Source organism: Chaetodon trifascialis, chromosome 22 (genome assembly GCF_039877785.1).
Source record: "Chaetodon trifascialis isolate fChaTrf1 chromosome 22, fChaTrf1.hap1, whole genome shotgun sequence".
Taxonomy (NCBI): domain Eukaryota; kingdom Metazoa; phylum Chordata; class Actinopteri; order Chaetodontiformes; family Chaetodontidae; genus Chaetodon; species Chaetodon trifascialis.
In genome coordinates, this window is record NC_092077.1 from 10,424,653 (window position 1) to 10,446,565 (window position 21,913).

Sequence of the window (21,913 nt, forward strand, 5' to 3'; positions counted from 1 at the left end):
GCTGTTTTTTGCTCAATTACTAAACTAAATTATGATCAATTCTGATCTTTTGTCAAAGATTGTGGGTAATGCACGTAGGTCTGTCACTGAAAGACTCATTTCTAAAGGACCAGTGTGTGGGATTTAGTGGCACCCAGTGGTGAGGTTGCAGATTGCAACCAAATGAATGCCCCTCACCTCACCCACCCTTTCCAAGCGTGATAGCATGAATGTTTTGCGTAACACAAAGGGCCCTCTTTAGAGTCAGTGTTTGGTTTGTCCTTTCTGGGCTACTGTAGAAACATGGCGGTGCAGTTAGACACTGGTCCTTCAATGAAGTTAATGTAGAACTGTAGTAAAGGTTATTTTTTTTGTATTGTCTGAGGGTGTTTGGATGTAGACGTCGAGCGAATGTCTTCTGTGAGACGACAACAAGAAGCCAAAATCAGGTATATCAAAAAAAAGGGGGTTTATTATATTTTTCCCACCCCGACTAAGAATAAAAAAGGTAACATGTTAGATAATATATATCTTTTTTATGAATACATGGATTAAAACATATATAAATACATGAACACTTATTTAACAATAACACATAAAAGACACAGACAAGACCAAAGACGTGTTAGGCATTGCGGTGAGTACATCAGTTACATGTTCATATCTTTTTTTAAGACCAAACTGGGAGATCGCATAAGGCACTTCACACGATAACAATCCTGACTGCAGCCATTAAAAAATCCTTTTGTGAAGCTGTAGTATTTTCATGATAAAAGGACCATTTTGGCAGGTTTTCAGTGATTATTTTGCATATGTTACAGTGTCCAGCTACCACAGTGTTAACTCACAAAAAAACATTTACATTATGTACTTGAAGTCTGATAAATGTCTCCCTTTTTTCTTGTGAGTCTGTTTCTGCTCTGTCTGGGAGGCAGAGAAGCTTTTTGATTGTCTATAGTTAAAAAGAGCAGGTGGAGGAGCAGGGGGTCCTTGAGCTGTTCCTGGTCCTCCTGACTTTGGAGTTTTTTGAGCCAGTCAAGCTCTCACGCCCACCTGATCAACAAGAACTACACATTTTATAGACTTCAATACAGGTGGCACATTGAAGGGCACTGCAGGTGTGTTACTTGCAGTCCTGTCAGTGGCCATTATTGTGTGCCCAGAGCCACCAGTCAGTCTTTTAAAGGCTCTTTGTATGCCTTTTACCACCGGGGATTACAAACGTGTTTTCAGGAGGAGATAACAAAAGTGTGTAACTAAAGAGAGCACCCTTATAGGTCGTCTCCCTCGGCAGAGCTGAAGCTGCTCCTGCGGCTGCTGTCCTTGGACGCAGCTCCGGGCGAGCCCGCCGAGAGGAGCGGGTCGGTGCCAAAGGGCGAGAGTGGGTCGTCCATCAGGATCTCGTCCAGCCGATGCTCCTCCTTGAGCGTGGCGCTGAAGAAGTCTGTGAAGTGGGACAGCGGGTCGGAGAATGTGGTGCAGCCGTCAGCGCCGGGGATGTGATCTTGCGGGCCGCTGGCAGTGGGAATGGATGGCACTCCAGTCACCACTATCCTCTGCAGGTAGTCGCTGTTGGCGTCCTCCTGGTAGAGGGGAGGCTGCTGGGGTTGCTGGGCCTGGGGAGACGACTGCTGCTGCTGCTGCTGCTGCTGCTGCTGTTTGAGGAGATGGGAGGATAGCTCAACTGACCCCAAAGCTGTAGCCATGTTTGGGAGGCCATGTGCTCGTGCTTGGATCTCAAGCTCCTGGAGAACAAAGGCAGAAAAACTATGAGTTTAAGATCTATTTCTGAGCTGTTAGGTAAAGTAAAATACCTCCACACCCATTACATGTTATTCCAGATAAGGCCTGAATAAATACTCAAAAATGTGCAAATGCTGAACAAAGGTAATGTCCTTAAATATGAGCAGAGGCGATTGGGGCAGTCGCCACCACACCTTCTCCACATCTCCTCCACATACTGAGGTCAGGTTGCAGGGAGCTGCACTTGGGGAATTTTGGTGTTGACACAGACTCTTCCCACACACACGCACACACACACACACACACACACACACACACACACACACACACACACACACACACACACACACACACACTTATCACTGAGTATATGATCAGCACTCGTCATCACAAAGCCTGTTTGACCTTTGATAGCTGTCCTTTTATCGTCAGTGGCGGTCAGTGTTTCCTGGATAGTTTTGTCACCTTGGAAGATGATTACAGTTCCCATCATTGGAGTCAACTCAGAGAAACCACAATGTGTACATGCGGCCCTCTGTGCATGCATGCGTCATTAAGTATATCTTCAGGTGGTGCTCATATTCTGTTTCTGACCTGCACTGTAAGAGCTGCGGTCATTGTCCTCATTCAGCAGATAATTGACGGGGGGAAGTGGAAGGACCTCATGTAAACAACAGTAGTGTGGGGGTGGGTGTCTAATTTAGGTTTGGAAAGCTTTGAAGGTGGAAATTAGTTTACGTTGTTGGGTCGTAAAGCTTTGGAGGTGGAAATTAGTGGAGGTGTAAAGCACCCCAGGATGATTGAGTCAGTTGGGGCTGACAGCTCTGTCTGAGCTCTGTCTTGAACCAAGTAATCTTTGGCACAATGAAACAGGCCCGTTAGAAGCCTGGAGGAGGCTTTTAAATAACTCAATGGTGTGAAAATGTTCACCTGAAGTGCGAAAGCATTAGTGGAACATTAGTGAGTTAACTGGCCAACCCTTTGTGTTAAGGCGTAAACTAAAATTTATGAGGAGGAACACTGGTTTTGTGTTAAATACTGTTAAAGAACACTATACACTGCATGCTAAGTTTGTCTAACATATGGAGAATTAAAATTTGAAATAATACATTTTTTGCACAGAATAAATGTCACAATAATATTTTACTTGTTTTAACAGATAAAGATTTATGAGATGAGAAAGTCTTCACTCACTTTTTTTTTATTTCTGAGTGTGTTATCACTGTGTGTACTACCAAAACACACTAAACCCATTCAGAGTCTTAGGCTTTATTACCTGGATCCTCAGCAGCAGTCTCCTGTTGGCTTGCTCCAGCTTCTTCTGACGGCTCTCCAGCTCCCGAGCGTGCTGCTGCTCCTTCTGCAGCCACCGTATGTACTCCACCGAGGCCTTCAGGATAGTGCCTTTGTTCCAGCGCATGTCACTGCAGAAAGAAGAAATGTTAAAGATAATCTTTTACACAGAACTACCTGATGTCGGCAGAATATCCTCTGCAATAAAAAAAAGGGGGGTGGGGGGGTGAAAGTTTTAACGCAGAGGTTTTTCCCCCCTTTATGATATGAATAAGAAATGGTGATTTACATGGGCCAATTATTCATCCTTGGACAGTACATGGGGACACTGAATGGAAATTTTAATAGAATAGTTAAGTAGCTATGTGGAAAGTCCATTCTCGTACCTCCTTGTTCGGTAAAATTAATCCTCGAGTAAAAATAGGTGAGGGGAAAATGAGCTAAGTAGGAGTACAGGGGGGAAAATGGAGCATTGGACTCCGGGTGCCAGAGTGCAAGTCATTCTTTTGCAGATATTATTGCTTTTTTCAAAAGGAAAGGGGAACTGCAGTAAAATTGTCCTTTTCCACAAGAGTGAGACGTTGGTCCAATCGGCGCTAATAATCTCTTTTATCCCGTGTTAATGGCACGACGACAACTCTAACCCCCCATTTAAATTTGAAGCAAAGTTCAATTGCAAAAGATGGCCGCCGGATTTCAATTCAGCGCCATGCTCCATCTCTATGTTCCAATTGTGCTTCAAACTTTGATTCAAATGGTGTGGCCTGCTTCTTTGCATTTGACCCTTTCCTCATCATTCATGCTTTGAGCTGAACTGCTGGGACCCAGCGAGAGGATGTACAGCTCTTGGAGCATAGACTACAATGGAAGTTCAAGTGCACCCTTGAAATATGACTGAAATGTGAGTACTCATTTGAATTCAATGAACAACGTTTAGAGTGTCTTTGTGCTTTGAATTTAATTCGCTCCCAAGCCACACAAGGTCTTGGAGCTGTTTCAGTGACATAAAGTGAAGCAAGGCGGGGGCATTGTTTCAATAAATACATTTAGATTTTGCAACTTACGGATCATTCGACTTTGGTATGAGTGTCCCCAGCTCTTTAATCCTGTAGTTGATGTTGTATCTTCTTCTTCTTTCAACTAAGACCAAAAAAAAGCATGAGATGTTTAGGGCCTTGTCAGCTGCTGTGCTTAAAGGCTAACAGTTTCCACATGAGGGGGTTGAAAGGCAGCGGGAGACACTTACTTAGATTATGGTTGTCCTTTTTCTGCCTCTCTTTGGCCATAACTCTTGTGTCGTGTTCTGTCAAAGAAACAAATCACAGAGGGGAACAGATTGATTAGCAACGCACACTAATTTTGGAACTGAAAGACAACGAACACAACACCACAAAAGGTCCAGTCAGGATACACACAGTCAGTTGTTTTGAGGGAGTTCAGTGCCGGGGTCAGCCAGAATTTGGAGTTTCCGTGCATCAGCCCAAACAGACACACGTTTGACGTCCTCACACACACACAAACACACACACACACCCTGAAAGAGCCCAATTTATCCCCCTCTAGCATGTGTGAAGCTCATTGTGGGGGGAAAAATGGTGATCACTTTTAAACTACTTACTCCGTAATTAAGACAGTCTAGCAAATTCACTAATCTGTCCGGGAGAGGGACAAATATGCCAGTGCATCCATATTTGTATTCACATTCTTCCAAATTACATAATTGGGGACCTGAGATTGGATTTCCCAATTTGTCTCTGTTGATTCAATCAAGACAATTTAAACTCTGTGTAACAGCCCATTGTCCCCTCCGCCCACACTCAAATGAAACAGATGGCAATTTACTTATTTGCCCGTCGAGAGTGAAGGGTTCTTCAGGCATACTTTCTATTTCCTAAATCAATTAGGCATCTTTGCTTGATGCATGACATTAATAAGAAATGTGTTAAAGGGCCCTTTGTTTTCGTTTTTTTTTTTTTTTTTTGCACTGTGACAGAGTCTACACGTTTCTCCGGCCTATTATCACAACTGATGACAAGCAGGACAGTGTTTGTCACACACTGGACGCAAATCAGCTTACATATTTGTCTGTTATTTGTCGGGAGACACGTAATTGGACAGACACACACAGCACATTGCCTTTTCGAGCTAACACAGGTACTCCGTTCTTCTAAGCACCCATCCAGAGCTTCATTTGTAGAGAAATATGCAATGTTTCTTATTCAAATGCGAGCATGTAAGAATTCATTAATTGGTTAGTTGTTTGATCATCGCTATGGTATGAGTTCATACCTGTGTATTCCCTTTTTACAGTGAGCTTTGTGGGGTTAGATGTGGGACTCATTCCACCATTAGGGGCGTTCATACCTTGTTCACCCCCATAGACGTCCAGCATGCTTCCACTGAGGGACACCTGGGAAGGAGAGAGAGGACGGGGAGGGAAAGAAAGAGGGTCAGGGTCAGTCACAGGGGAAGCACGCCCAAACATTTGCATTTCACACACATCCCTCTCACACTTAAACACAAGCCACAACACAAATGGTAGCTTTTGGCTGCTGTGAGGCTTTGTTTAGTGTTGACAAGAGACGAGCGGAGTGATCAGAGCCTTGCTGAGAAGCTTGTCAGCCCGCAGGCTTCTGGCTGTGGACTTCCCAGCAGGGAGTTGTTGTGTCCACATGTCTCCCTCTGCAGGACTGGGCAGACCCAGTCCTATGTCTCGCATTGTTGCCATGTCGCCTTCTCATCTTGTATCACAAAGAGTAATTAAAGAACTTAACAAGACCTTAACCTTGCTGAGACCAGGTCAAAAAACAGTCATCCTCCAGCCGTACACCATTTAACCCTGACCTCCAACCCAGGCTTGCAGCCGCCTGAGGTTTGGTGTGACCAGATGAAGTGACTTGATCTGCCAGCGCCACAGTTTTCAAAACCTCTCCTCTTGAAAGTGCTCCTCACACAGAGATGTGCTCTGTGTTGAAAATAGCATCCCATCAGATGAAAAGGCTAGGTCAACTGCTTGAACAGAGGCAAAACTGTTTTCCTACGGGTCTCTTCTTGTCTGGGAAAGCATGCATCAGTTCTGCGATAAGACGTCTTTTCACAGACTGGGGAGATGTCAAGATCTAGCGTGCTGACACACATGTGTGTCTAATTCGCATTTGTGCATTTATGGGAAAATGCTACAGAAGCCACCATGCATTCCAAGATGCGCACAGCCAATTTTGTCCGTGACACGTGTGTCAAATCCAACTATGAGACTGGTGAGTGCGATAAGGCTGCATGTCAAGTCAAGAGACGGGAAGGAATGGAAAGCAGGAGGGAAAAAAGAGGAGAAGAAACAAAACAGAAGAAACTGCAGACATTTCAGATATCTGCAGTCAGTTTGGTTTGCATGTGCGTTTTTTTTTCTCATTATCTCAACAAGATGGGAGGAGGAGGAGGAGGAGGAGGAGGAGGAGGGGACAAAAGTGCTTCTCAAAATGAAAGATTGCAACAATCCCCCTACTACTCCTATTGTAATCACTTCAATCCCTCTCCCATCTGTGTTCCTGGATGTGTTGACACGGCGAAACGACGTGATGCATCGCACTGTATGACTAATTAGGATGAATTGATCCATTTAAGCATGGTATCATTTCTGAACAAGCCCATGGGGAGTGTATGCATTAGCCCAATCCAATGGCTCAGTAACTCTCTCCAACAAAATCTCCAACTCTTTGCTCCTCTGTCGCGCCTCTCATTTGAAACCTACTTTCTCTCCCATTCCTCCTCCTCTCCCCCCCCCATGCCTTATCTCTCCCCTCCTCTCATTCCTCCTCTTTCACAGTGTCCGCAGTGTTTCTCTCCGTTATCTGTGTAAGATTCTTTGTCTGCCAATCTGGCTCTCTCTGTATTTAAGGAGTTAGACCAGATTCCCAGTGTTCCCATCCCACAATCCCTCTCTGTATCTGGTTCAGGTGTTGCTATGTTCTCTGGCCAGAAGGACCCCTTGTCCCAAATTTCTGCTCAGAGTTTTTGAATTCTTTCTTGGCTATGAATCCTACTGATAGTGGTTGTCTGTGGTGCCATTTCTAGTAGGTTGTCTTTCCAAGAATGGACCTTAGACTTTGGTTTGGACACTTATTATAAATTCAGCTTCTTCTATTCATATTTGTCCAAATACTTCCTTCTTTTTTAATTTAATCTGTGTTGTTGATCTTCTTGAGTATGTTGCTAAGCCCCAATGAACTTTGACTCATCTCTAGGCTTAAGCTGACCTCAACCTAAGACAGGTCCCCTTTTTCCCAAGCTAGTCAAGCCTGCGCCTAAATGTTTGGGTGGAGGTGCCCCATTTTCAAGTCCCCATTCAGTGTAAAACAGAAGAAGTCATCAGTTCAGGAACTCCATACAAGCCTCCTTCATACTTGCCTATAATCCTTCCACAACTTTGTCATAAAGACTTCTAGTCCTAATCAACTCATTTTAGCCTGACACATTTCTAACATGCATAAACCTCACTGCAATAATGTGAGCAGGTTAACAAACAAAGGATATGTTGCAGAAATCAATAGAAAAGACCTTCAGACCGTTGATAGTCTGTCACAGTTTAAACAGTGTTAGGATGTAGCTGTAGTTAATGTGATTCATACTTACATTGTTTTGCATTATGATGTTAGGCTCCATGCAATCCAAGCCTCCATCATTGAAACCGGATTCAAGACTAATTAGGTCATCAATAACTTCATCCATTGGAAACTAAAAGAAAACAGTAATTTCAGTGTACTGATGGACAGACTGACCATGTTTGTACCAGAATTTCAATGCTGTCCAAGTCTGATCTTTTGAAATCCCAACATTCAAACCAAAATAGACAGGAGAAAGGAGAGGGACTGTCCAGAGACTAATCCAATAACAGACAAGCTCTCCACCACCATGTCATTCATAAATTAGTTAGCGGCATGGCGGGAGAAACAAGCATCTGTTATCAAACTAGTTTCCTCCTTTGAAAGGCTTCTCTCATCAGAGACTGCATGTCTGAAGTTATTGATGAGCACATCAGAGAGAGGGGAGATCAATAATGGCATCACTTTGTTTAGATGATTATCTTGAACTGCTCTCTGAGATTCAAACCCAATCCAGATAGAAATTTTACAGGTTTGTCATACTTGGGAATTATATTACGTCTTAACTGTCCATCCAAATAAAGTGTCAGCCATGATGTATCTTTCCATGACAGAAGTTAGAGGAACTAAGACATCATTCCTACAAATGGCACAAAAAGTGAACACAGAACAAAGTATTTCTTTTGACAGGAATGTGAAGTGTTGACAAGAATATTGTGAAATCTACAAAAATTATGATCCACAGTTCATCCCAAAGTGACCCAGTCTGTGGTTCAAATTGTTTGCTGCAATTTCAGTTCTTTCAATTTCAGTTCTTTCAATTTCAGTTCCATGTATTCAGCAACATCGTAATTCACGTTCAGGCGCGTTCTTTTTCCACTCACCTCACTGTCGTGATTGGCCATAGTGAGCAGGGTGACGGGGCTGTTGGGGTTGCTGCCGTCGCTGACGGAGGCCATGTGTCCATTCCTCATGACTGGTACAGTGGCCAGTGGCTGGCCAGGGGTGTGTGGATGTGTTACGGCGTGGCCCTGCTTGGAGCCCAGCGTCAGGTACTGCTTGACCTGCTGATTCTGAGTCTGGTGGAGGTGGAACTTGGAGTTCTCCAGGTGGCTGTGTACCTGCAGCGAAAACAAACCATGCACAGGTTTGGATTGTTGACAGAACAGAAAATCAGTCTGAGGTTGGAGAGTGTACATGTTTTTTCCTCATACCACTGAAACAGTGCTGACTAACAACATGTACACGAGAAGTGTCCACAGCAGCTGTCGTTTTTGAGAAAAGATTAACTGACTCAACAGGCAGAAATAGTTGTGAGTCAGAATTTTCCTATTATTAGTCAAGGAGCAAACCTACAGACTTTTGTACAGCTGAAACTAACACTCACAAAAAAAGTGAGTAATGTATGAAGCAAGTGTCTTTATGAGAATTCGGACTCATTTTTAAGGCCTTTCCTCAAGTAAAGCATTGTTATATTCTGTAAATTTAATACCAGACGCTAACTGAAAAATGTCATCAATAGCAAAGGTTTTTCCCCGGAACTGAACTTGAGTAGACAAACAAAACGCACAATTTTTGGTTACTTTCATAATCTATTAATATGCAGAATTACACACATATGCATACAGCCAGAAGTCAAAATAGCCAAACCAGTAATAAAAGCAATGCAAGTGTGTTAATAGAGAAAACAAAACATTTTAGCACGCAGTTCAGAATTTTTCTAAATTTCCACATGCTTACATTTGAAGCTCTGGTTGCGTCCCGCATCGTGTAGTAACTGCAGTCAGTTAAGTGTGGCATTCTCAGAAAAGCAGATAATCTTCAGATTGGTTTGTTTTGGTGTAGCAGCAGGTCAACTTTAGGCATCCGAGTCTGCTGCTGCTATCCTGTTGATCTGCTGACTTCTCAGTGAGTGTCTGTACTTTCCTGTCCCCTACCAATGTCTTATAAAGGGCCCTAAGTGAGCTAATTAGGCCCAAAGCTGGGGGTAAGCCTTTATGTTGCGTAGCATGATAATCACTTCAAACACCGGACTGTCAGATCACCCAGGGTTTGATCACTGCAGGATATCTGCCTTTACCGTCTATCACTAATTCATTTGGACCGCCCTTTTCTGTCTGACTAGCCAATCAGTGGTCAGCTCCCAAAGTCCTCTGCTGCCTGCCCCAGGGGTTGTGGCAGCACAATTGACCCTTGTTCCCCAATGGGGGTTTTAAATAACTCCTCTCATGCCATTTTTAACCAAGCCTTTTCATTCATTCACTGGCTTCAATGTAGACACTTTAGTATTACAGTTTTCCAAACAATAACTGCAGCAACAGCTATGTTGAGGTCTTTATTGCCGCAGTTTGAAGGCTATGTTTAGAGGGAATGTTTCATCTAAAAACGTCTAGTTTACTTACTGGTCTGGAGCTTACAAAGAAGCTCACTGTACTGTACTGAAGCCTAGTTCATGGCTCGGAGAGTATTTCTGGGAGCACTCGATGGTAATAAATGTATTGCTAAGAATGGTATTATAATGTTAGTCATGTCAGTTGTTGGTCGTCATCTTGTTTGTGTCTTTCACCCATATTCACTGCTCAAAAAAGTGGTTTGTGGGCTTCCACATGAATATTTTTTCCATGACCTCAGCTAATCAATTGGAAGTAGAACAAAGTCAGATAAGCAGCACAGCTGTTGCAATAGTTGAGCAGATTTAGTAGACTATGTAATGTCTCCTAACTTAACTGATCAGGAAAGGGTAATGTCAAATTAAAAAATGCAATTTCCATTCTCCTGACCATAGCTGTCTCCATATTAATAATGTCTCTGTTTGAGTGTATCCCCATAGCCCAGAATATATTTTACAAAGTGATGCTATGTATGCTACATGCTAAACACTAGCTTTACTACGACTTTAGCTAACACGCGTAGCTACACTAACAGTAGCACAAGTCAGCTAGCTCACTCATGTCAATTATACAGCTATATTTACCATAATCAATCAAAATTGAGGAACAGTGTGTTTGTTGCTTATAAGATCAACTTTTTATTTTTAAGAGGAAGAAGAGTCATTTCTTCTCGCAGAAGTTTGTCTCACAGAAAGAATTGTTAGAATTGATTAAAGAAATCGTTTGCTAATAATTAGCATATTATGTTTTCAGGCTTCTCCCGACAATGAGAGTTTTTTATGGGTTAAATGTCAACTAGCATAACACTGCTAAACCATAGGGACATTATACTAAAACTCAGCATTAAATTCTCCTCGTCAGCTAGACGAGCTGCTCTTATTCAACTAACTAAGAACAGGCTCATCACAATACTCAACTTGTCAGTAGTGACTGAGAGCTCTTATCTGACTTCTCCAGTCCAAACAAGATGCCAGTTGTTAGCCAATCAACATTTTTTTCCACTATGGCTAGCAGGAGGGATGCCAGGACTGCTACACACTACATCTGCTTTGTGTGACAACAGTTTGTCCTGGTTTCACTTCAGCTTTCTCACTACTGTAAATGCCGGAGACACGCTTGTTATCCACTTAAGGGAATCTGATTAGATTTGAGAGGTAATGCTACTTCAGTCGCCAAGGCCAACCTTGACAATGGCAGGCCTGTGCATGTGTGAAGAGGACATGCTGAAAATTATCAGTGCCTGCCATACACATGGGACAGGAATGAGATAAGAATCTAATGATTCAAGGCTCAAGTTTGGGATTGTAGTGACTATTCTGATGTTTGAGACACTTCAGTTTTTCTCTGTACGGCTACAAGCACCTGCTACAACAACTGAGGCAGTGTTTGCAATTACTGGCAGAGAGGAGGTCACAGGTTCACTTTCCATTTAAACACATTTGCACAGTTATTCCTGACATGCAAACCTGCAGCAGATCATGTCGGGCTAAAATCCCCTATTTACTGACATCAAAACACTGATATCTGTTAGTGCATTTGAATTTTGCCTCTCTAGACAGCTCCGGATAGTTTTGCTTATGGCCACTATTTGATGCAACAAAATGTTAATACACCCCTTCACTTTATTTCAGTACAGCTTGTGCTATGTTCCATACCTTTTGACTAATAAAATATTATTTGTAGGTTTGCAGTGGTGCTTCCTGCCTGCAGTTAGAAGCACATTAGGAGATCAGCTGCATCTCTCTAACTTCATTATCTTCATTGGAGACATTTAAAACACTAAAACAGAGACGTCAGAACCAGATAACATTCTTATTCCACACACTCAGCCTATTTATCTTTGTTTCACAAAGATGTCTCACTAACACAATTTGAGTACTTACAGTGATCGTAAGCACACATTAATGCAGCACATTACTCAAGTCCAACAAATACTCTGCTATGCTCTCCTGTGAAGCCACATCACATGTGTTTTTCCAGCAGTTATGTAGAATATGTGTCTGGTTCATGCAGGCAAGTGCACAGAATTGCAACCATAAAGCATGTCACAGCAGTGCTCTAATAACTCTCCAGTGAAATAACATGCATATCCCCCATTACAAGAAATATATTCCCAATCATCTTTGTGATTAAAATAACAAATTCTCCACCAGAAGAACAATTTAAGATGAGACACGCTGACTCAATGCTAAATCTTATAGTCCAGTTTAATATGTTCTTTCAAATCAGGATGTCTTGAGCTTCTATTTGTGGCATGCATTTAAGAGTGGTGTGATTTACCTCTGAGTTAAAAGGTGTATTTCCTTAGTCCTGCTGAAATGCTGCACCCACGAGGCCATTGTAACAGACAAACTCCCAGGTGTTTCTTCTAAATGAAAAGCTGTTGCCTAACTCAGTTTCAGTCTTGCCCAAGTTCTCCTTTCACTTCAGAAAAATCCAACAACTTATGAAACACTGGATGATGGTGACATTAACTAGCTGTACAAATCATGGACAAAACTTAGCCGGAGGTTTGGATTCATTTCTGCAAAATTCTGTATTTTCATAACATATTGACACGTTTAGGGAATGCAGCAATGCTCAGTTATCATTTTCCCATCATGAATCTACAGAGATAAGACGAAAGTGGAACAAAATGACTTCTCAGACATGCTTACTGTATTAATGCTGAGCCTGCTGACCAGTAAATAGCTGCAACCGCACACCCTTGATTGTGAAATGTGAAGGAAGATAAGACGAGGTTCGCAATGTGATCGCAAAGTTCGCGTTTCACTGTGGCTATTCAGTTTTTCTGGTTCACTGGTGCCTGACTTTTATAAAACACAGACAATTACCCTTGCATGCATACACAAACATATTCACACATAGTTACACACATTCATGTTTCCATATCTTATCTTGTCCTGATTACCCTGGCCTGTAGTTGAGTCGCTCCTCCTACCTGTAGAAGCTGGATCTCTGTCAGGGTTATCACTTTGACCACACAGCGACTCATGGCTCCCAGGAGCTGCAGATTCTTACAAAAGAACGAGAACTGTCAGGGCGACAGCTGTGTGTCACTGAGACAGGGGGAGACGATGAGGAAGAAGAAGAGAGGTGCTGCAGCCTCCTTCCTGAGCTTTTGCAGAAATATCGGAAGGGAAGGCATGACACATCAGCTTATTTGGGAGACGCACGGGCCGTTTCCTGCGTGTGTGTTTTCGGTCAGGGAAAGACCTGACAGAGGCAGAAATACAGATGGCAGTTAGGGGGGTTGGGTGGTGCGTGTGTGCAGGGGTGTAATAAGTTGACAGAGTGTGAGTTCCTGCTTGTGGATCACCACACTTTCCTTCCTGCAGAACATCCAGCCCAGCTCAGCACATTCTCCCAGGTTATCTCCGTGACACCCACTTCCCTTGGAAAGCTTTTTAACCATCAAACTACAGTCACACATACAGCCAGGGCAACGGACAAAAACGTAATCTGCGTATGTGTACAAATGTGCTAAAACACACAGATGTATGCTCAAATAAAGTTGTTATCATGTCCCAGTCACTGTCAGGCCACAACAAGGGCCAACACAGGCCTTCCCAGAATGGCTCTCAGAGAATTCCTAGACACAGCAAAACTGAACGAGGTCATTGAAAATCCTCCCTGTAGTCCCAACCTTCAGATAATAAAAACAATCAGTTGAATCAGAAGCCAAGAACTTAATAAATACAGGAAAGCCCATTCTTTCAAATCCTGATCAGGGTTAGCAAAAACTTTTTCAGTTATTCTGCCTATTTTTTGTTTTGTTTTGCTCGCACCACGCTCACTTGCAAAAATATTAGCATTAGAAGCTAACAGTGTTAACCGGCATTGTGCATGAACATGCCAAAAGAGCACATTCGCTGAACATGTGGAGAGCTGAATGTAGCTGACAAATGGCGTGACCCGCCCTACTCTGCCTGTGGTTGGCTGATATTCTTACCCAAACCCATTCTCACTCCTCATGCCTAAACCTAACCAACAAAAGCAGCAAGTACGAGCCAGTCAGCAGCAGAATTGACTGTCGTGACTTCGCCATCCTTGGAAAAAAAAGTTGGCATGCCAGCATGGGTCATGTAACTGACAAGTCAGAAGCAGAACTTGCACAACACTGATGCTACCACAGATTACTGCTGCTTTTTAGTGAAATCTATGGTAGTCCTTTGTTCTGAAACATTGAGAACCACAGTTTTCAATTCACAGTTGATTCAGTGGTAATTACACATTAACTGAGGGCTTTACACATTTTGATATACTTAATAATAAACACATCAGAAGTTAAATTGAGGACATTGAGTGGAATAAGGCAAATCGAATCACAGTGATTCAGTTGAATCAAGCCGCTACAGATAATGTTCTCAAAGAATCATTTTAACACTGTAATGTACAATAAGTTAATGTCTCCTCTCAGCTGTTAAATTGCAGTTTGTCCCACACGTGCCCATGGCAGATGATTTCATTAAACAGAGGATGCCGGTCTTGATAGTATCTGTACAAAAGTTATTCTCATTAGAACCGAGCAGTTTAATAGCATGCACGGTCTCATCAGTTGGACGGATGAGCATTACTTATACTGCTGTGTCCAAGTCATTTTTGCTGCTATTTGAAGGTCAAAAAGACTCTTTATGTCTGCTGTGTCTTCATGCCTGTGTCCATGTGTCTGTTGGTACATGCACAGCACTGTGTTTTTTACTCTCACTGCTTCAACATTACCCACGTGTATATTTGTCTACTTCTTGTTTACCCGATGTCTGCTTTGTGTAAGCATTCTATCAGATCTAGCCAAATTCCTGCATGGCCATTTTTGGCTCATCTTGGGGCAAGCCACAAGTGCTCACCTTTGTTAGTCCCCCTGCATGGCATGTTTTAAACATCAGGGACTTCCTGTAAGAGTTGGCCTGCTTCTGAGACAACACTTCAAAGTGCAGCTCCCACATCTGAGGACTGTTTTATCCTGCTAGAAAAGGAATGCATAATGGACACAGCACCACTGCACTTTAATGATTCTCATATGAATTAAATATTACGGCCATTTTAACTGGATTACACGTGAAACTATGTGTGTGCATGTGCGCTTGTTACCTTGATGAAATATTGAATTTATGAAAATGGTCTGCCTCCGCAGCGGTGCAAAAAATAATTAAAGCTCATACTTACAGTAAAGACGGAAAACACGGCTCAGGCACCAGCAGAGATTTGATCGCAAACATGATTTTACCGATTAACATTCTCACCTAAACACATTGCTGTATCATTAAGGCCCAAGAGAGATTTTAAATGTATTTCCTGCACAATAATAAGCAACTACAAAGCATTTTTTTTCAGTATCTGTGCCAAAGTTTAAGTGAACATACCTTAAATGACAAACTAAATTGGCTAAAAACAGATTTCTAGTTTGTTATTGACTCATTTACTTCCAGTTTTACAAATAGAAAAAAATACAAGAGTTTCAGCCAACCGAAAGACTTCATAAAGCAGAGCAAGAGAGGTGGGAGAATGATGAAGAGGAGGATGCAGTGCAGCCTGTCCTCCCCGTCAGTACAGAGATGTAATTAGTCGAAAATTGGAATAATACAATTTTTGCTGCTAAATTGGTTAGAGCACATTATTCTCTGTGAGCAGTGAAAAGGAGCTTGTTCACAGGAACACCTGTGAGACTGTAGACCCTCTACACACACGCACACTGTCCTTCACTGAGACATATACGTAAACACTGCGGTTAGCTCCTTTCGTACATTCTTGGATGTCCTGTTGTCAGATTAGCTTGTGGAATGTATGTACAGAGTGGTTTGTGTGCACTCAGTATCGACACTAATGGTTTATACTCTAACCTCTTTAGTTCTTTGGCATTCGATGCTGTAACATTGGTGAAGGCTACCACGGTTCTTTACTATTATCAGTCAGAAATGCCAAACAAGACGCATTCTTATTAACTGTTCCAATGGAAATCCAGAGCAGCCCTCCAAGGAAAAGGCGGATGGTAAAAAAGCACAGAGGGTTTCAGACCGAACTTTCTGTTGTTGGGATTAATAGTGAGTTTACTTGGAGCTGGTATACTTTGTGATGGCCTTAGTGCCCTCAGTCAGGGAGTGTTTTGGGCAGCTCAGCCTCACTGGGAAGCAGCAGGTGGATGACGGTCCAGATCTCCCTGGAGGTGTTGATGGAGCGCTTGTTGTAATACACCAGACGGGAGGCCACTTTGCTCGCAAAGGAGTTCATGATGACCATGGCTGTGGAGGATGTACCATTGGCGGAGTGGACCTGCTTCAGCACCATGTGCATGTACAGTCGATGGTGTAGCTCTTCTTCCTGGTTCACTTCCTCTTCTTGCTGCTCTTGGCTTTAGATAAAACTTTCTTTTAGCCCTTAGCCCTCCATCTTGGAATGCTGCAGAGAAAAGTTTCAGCTGCTTAAAGTCCCCCTTCTCAGCGGTAGTCATGCTGGCTGATGGCATTGCTGTGACTTAGTTTGTCAGGTGCTTTAGAGTGGTGTTATAGAGTTTGTCTAAGTTGCATCCACTGGAAGTCCCACTGCTGAATATCCCTCCTGTAAATTTGTAATGTCATCAATAACACAACTTTTAAGGTGTATACTCAGGAGAAATTCAAGAGGAAGAAACTCTTTTCTCCATAAGGAAGAGCGTCCATGTTCCTAAACTGACACGCCATGTTGGGGAATTTTTCTAGATGACACTCTGACGTCCTATTCCCATGAAGGCAGCGTGAAACTGAACTTTAGAAAGCTGACAGAAACACTGAAGTAAAAAGTCATTGTGATGGAAACGACACACCTCGTCTAGTCACATCAGTGTAAACTGGTAGGTTTGTTGCAGACCACACCTTTTTGCAAGCTTTGAGGTTTTATGGTGCATGTAATTCTTCAACTGAATTTCAAATATTAAATCACCAAATTTGGATTCACAGTGCTAAAAGGAGTTACAACCAAAGGAAAATGGGATCTAATCTTTGCCGTTCAAAGGCAGGTCAAAGCCACTGAGCAATACAGAGCAGAGGATTGTGGGTAAACTGCTGTGTCGTAGTTGTGTTCCTGAAAGGCGCACCTCATCCTTGACCCTCACTGTCCAGTGAGCTAGAACAGGATAGACCGGTTGTTAGCGTTGCCACTCTGAATGATGTCAGAAAGCTGTACTGCAGACAAGTTTAATCTCTCACTTTGGCAGACAGTGAAAAGAAGCCCCAGTGGGCTCCAGCTGTAACTATGAAGATGAAGTCTTATTAAAATTATGCACATGATTGATTGTGAGACAGTCCTGGCTCACCGAAGTAAAGGCCTTTCAAGCCTGGGCAACAGCCTCAAGACAAAATCCACGTTATACTCTCAGAAGAAGCTTATGAAACTCAATCATTCGAGACTCAGTTTACCTTACTGTTTCATGCTTTCATAACCAGTAAAGAATGCATGTCAAATGCACTCTAGATACACTTAATTTTAACTCCTGCTGTCGACTTTGCTTATGTCTCTAAGATTCAGAGCAGTTTTGTCTTTGCGGTCAAAAACTTGCACTTCACTCAATTATGAAACATTTCTCATAATCATTCTTCCATAACATAATGTCACACACAGTAAAAATGTATCATAAAAGTGGCTTGTGTTTGACATATGGGCCGTTCAAAAATATCATTTCTGACTTCAAATACAATAATGTTACTGTCTTATCTCAGTGTATAAATCCGCAGCAATGCAGTGCAAAGTGTAGTCAGAAGTCATTTTTATAAAATCATTCCAATCCAATTTTTGCTTCTTGTACTTTTGTTGTTTAAAATTATCTCAAGATGAGCTCAGGAAAAAGAAGCCTTTGATAGTAAAGTAAATATGATCTGAAGGAATCGTCCATATGGAAGCAGAAAACATGACAAGAATGAATGATCAAGATTCGATAGAGATGAATTGGAGATATTCTGATTACACACTCGTCCTCCCCATCCCTTAACTTGATTGTGGAAAATTAAATAATGCAAGAGCTGTTCAATGAGAACTAAGAAAATTAAATCAACTTTGACCTTACAAGAACCAATAATACAGTATAAGGTTTGTGCTGGGGACAAAGAGCTGTTTGTTTGCTTTGTTCACCTTGGAGGCTGGAGACTTCAAGCTTCAGTGTCACACTTGGGCTAAGTTGCATATTGTAGCATGACTGGCTTCTGGCTGAGATTGAAAGTGAGCACAAAGAAACTTCCCTCAATGAGCAGATGTGCATGGTCTGAAGATATTTTTCAAGATTGAGCAAGAATTGATGGTCAGGACTCATTCAATGGAAGAGATGACATGGACGATAATATGTAGTAATGTAAAAAAGAAAAAAAAAGACTTGGAGACAACAAAAGTTTGACTCTAGTGTTCGAGCTCAGTGTGAATATATTAGACATCATGTAATGACTGAGTTGGTTATTAGGCTTCTATTATTGATAATGTCTTAATATATCTAAAATAATGGGCTGGAAAAGTTGCTGGAAGCAGTTGCTTCAATTTTTTTTATAAGGCAGCCCACATGTCAAAACACTCTTCCTGGTACATTTTCAGTGTGTTTTACCATCACAGAACCTTTTTCTCGACATGAGTTTTTGTTGACATTGATACTGACTTAAATGACTGAAGCTGTATCTGAAATCGATTATTTCACTTCTCACTGCACAACATTCAGGCGATTCTATGGAAAGTACCGCACCATCTAGTCTAAGTAGTGTTTAACTTGTTTCATTTCACCTGTTTGCCCTTTTTGCAAAAGCTCTGACTAAGTAATTGTTAATTGCCTACTCTTTACAATGCATTGTGTGCTAAGCTTCTCTGCTTGCTTGCTAACTAGCTGACATGCACTCACAATCGCAACATGTGGTGTTCAGGTGTTTCAGCTGACTCAGTAGGAGGAAATATTTTAGCATCGTGTCATAATTACACATTTTTTTCAAATTAACTGAGCCACGGCACAATCACTGGGGAATCATGGGAATCACTAAACAACAGCTTACAGTGAATAGTGAGCGACTCTGAGCACTTTGATTGTTTCTATTTTTTTAGAACTTACTTATCTTTGCACAAATCTTTAGTCTTTAATCTCTTGGAACTGAAAGGAGTGAAGTAGTCATGTCTTGCTTATGAATGAGTCTGGTCTATGAGCAGTTCTTCAAGTAAACGATGGGAATCGTCTCCTGTCTGAGAGCCGATTTCCTCTTTTTGATCATTTAAGACAAGACAGAATAATAGGATTATCTTATAACACATTGCTTGAATAGGATCCAGAAATGTCTCACTTTGGTCATAACATGAAGCATGGTGAGACCTTTGTATACTGTGCTGGCGTACACATGTACTAGATTTTATATTATTTAAGACTTCTGTACCAAGCACAATGTAAAATGTTGGTATTCTGGAAATTATTATCTGAATAACATATTAACATGCCATCTTAGGTCAAACATTGTTAAATTTGGCTGACTGAAGCCACATGTGATGAAATGATGAGCCATTCGGGAGCCAAAAGAGCCGGCTCTCATTGCTGAGCTGAGCCAAATGATCTGATACCCTGAATAGAGCCGGAGTTCCCATCGCCAGAGTGAAGATCAAAATCAGAAATATTTCAGTGCAGCTCCTCTGACCTTTGAAGCTTAACATGGCATCAAAAAGAGGATCCTGCACTCCCTAACCAACATAAAGTGCATTTGTGGGCTAAATTTGCCAGGCAGTGTTCAAAAGCTTCTGGTGGAGATATATTGATCCCCCACCCGCCCTTTAACTTGATTGTGGGAAATTAAATAATGCAATAGCTGTTTAATGAGAACTAAGCAGAAAATTAAATCAACTCTGACCTTGCCAGAAATAATAATATGGTTTGTGTTGCGGACAAAGAGCTGTTTGTTTGCTCTGTTCGGCTGTCTTTGTGCCCCTGCCGTTTGAAGGAGCGAGCTCCTGTGAGGAGGCAGCGCTCCCCTTCCCAGCAGTGCATGAGAGGAAGACGAGAAATGAAAGTGAGTGAGAGGTGGTGCTCTGGCTTTTATCACGTGCCTGTTAAGTTTTTCTACTGACCCGCATCCATGACAACATCGTTCTTCTGTTTTAGCTTGAATCTCTCTCTCAGGCAATGTTGGGACCTCTAAATCCAAAGTGCAGCTTGTAGCTTTTCACTGGTGAAAAAAAAAAATCTGAGCCAAATCAGCGTTGCACATATATCTCCTATTTTCTTTTTCTTAATATAATCAATACAGATTTTTTTCAAAATTTATTTTCCGGTTGCTTTATTGGATCATGCTACTCCACCAGTCGTCCTCTCTCATCATTCCAATTGCCAGTCTCTGGTAAATTGGGTAATTAGCTGTGCCTGAGTTCAATTTATTTTCTCTATCATTCAGTCACTGCCAGTTTCAAGTGGGCTACAAAGTTTTCTCCAATTTCTCCGTTGTAGACGACCATGTGCCTCCTCCAGTGCACATGCCAGCCACTTCTATTCGCCTAATCGGATTCACTGAAACAGCTGCACCAATCAAATCAGAACTGGTCTTTTTGGAGGCTTTACACAAGGAACTCAAAGGACCGTTGAACATCACCTACACATTCAAAGGATTCTTGCCTACATCTGACAAGTCTATTTTGTTTGGACATGTGAAGCCTAAGCCGTACATCATATGAGATGCCAGACGTTTTTATCATATTTAGTCAATGTCATCAAAGTTTTAGTTGACTAAAACGTCTGGGTTTTTTAGTTTTTTCTTAATTTTAGTCAAACTTATTTCACAAAATATTTCATCTTATTATCTGATTAAAAACATAGAGTGAATGATGAAGAATGCAGTTTTGCTTAAAGTGTCTCATCTATGCTGTCAGTTTGAGGAATATATCCAGACTCACTTTGAAGCCAAATCAAATCAAATTTATTTTGTGGACACAAATAAACACAGCATTTTTATGCCACTAAATAGGCCACATGCCAAAATGCATCAATTATTAAGTTAGCCACTCAGATGTTAGGTACACGCTGCTGTTTGTGATTGCAAGGTGGATGGCTTCTGGTTAAAGGTCTTTCTAGTTTTAGACTGAAGCTCTGCGTGCTGCATGAAATAAACATGCAGCATTTCCCATACAGTACATACCTACTACAGTTTCACAACGGCATTCCACCCCATTCCATGCACGCACGCACGCACACAAACACACACACACTCACCGAGTCCGGCCTGTGCTCACGTTTGCTGCCAGTGTAGACCTGATATGGTGCACGCAGCACCGGAAACATAACTGCTGCATTGAAAAGCATTACGTATCATCTTTTTGTTAACGAAAATTGAGAGATATTTTGCTAAACTTTCTATTTTTTAAACCACTTTTTTTAGCCTCCTCTTGTCTCATCAACAGCATTGCATGTTGATGAGAAAAGTTAGTGTTAAACGACAACAGTGCCGCCTCGACATCCTGGGAAAAAAGGTCATTGACAATCGTATTTAAGCACAGATTTCATTAATGAAGTAAACTACTCAGCACCGCATGATTTAGAGCCTTTGCCAGTGTACAGAACCCGCACAGGAATCAGTGTGTCTTACATGTGTGAACAAAGTTAAGGTGTGGAGGTAAGGGTGGTGGATGTAGTCTGACTTTCATACAGGACACCAGTTTGTTTCCCAGAGAAGAGCTTCAGTTGCTTAACCCTAACCATACCTGAACCACAGTTTATTTGCCATAACTACAACCTGTTCTTAACCATAACCAAAGTAAGGATGTTAAAAACATTGGCGATGGACATGGACCATCCAGTATCAGCTGCTCTGTACCCTCATCCATCCATCTGAACCTTGACTACCAGTAGTTAATTAATAGTGATTTGCAGGCGTTGTGACCTTGTTGTTTATGGTAGCAACTGTTTATCAAGCTACTACTGCCTGCATGGGCACCAGG

At 41.9% G+C, this 21,913-nt stretch overlaps 1 protein-coding gene and 1 pseudogene across 5 annotated transcripts in view; both read right to left on the minus strand.

Moving 5' to 3' along the window:
* Window positions 1-598: 598 nt before the first annotated feature.
* The window catches only part of tfec (transcription factor EC), a 44,978-nt gene continuing 23,663 nt past the window's right edge, over window positions 599-21,913 (minus strand). The window contains exons 1-8 of one of the 5 annotated variants that reach the window (XM_070992088.1): window positions 12,945-13,051; window positions 8,498-8,734; window positions 7,645-7,746; window positions 5,380-5,425; window positions 4,262-4,318; window positions 4,080-4,155; window positions 2,999-3,146; window positions 599-1,724 (exon numbers count right to left, since the gene is read on the minus strand). In XM_070992088.1, the coding sequence (XP_070848189.1) occupies window positions 1,251-1,724; window positions 2,999-3,146; window positions 4,080-4,155; window positions 4,262-4,318; window positions 5,380-5,425; window positions 7,645-7,746; window positions 8,498-8,734; window positions 12,945-12,998 (1,194 nt within the window). In that variant the 5' untranslated portion in view covers window positions 12,999-13,051 and the 3' untranslated portion in view covers window positions 599-1,250. Of the gene's footprint in view, window positions 1,725-2,998; window positions 3,147-4,079; window positions 4,156-4,261; window positions 4,319-5,304; window positions 5,426-7,644; window positions 7,747-8,497; window positions 8,735-9,353; window positions 9,414-12,944; window positions 13,052-21,913 lie in introns of those variants that run through there. The other 4 variants (XM_070992087.1, XM_070992086.1, XM_070992084.1 and 1 more) reach the window with 4 other exon arrangements.
* LOC139350504 (histone H2B type 1-B-like) lies at window positions 16,051-17,077 on the minus strand (annotated as a pseudogene).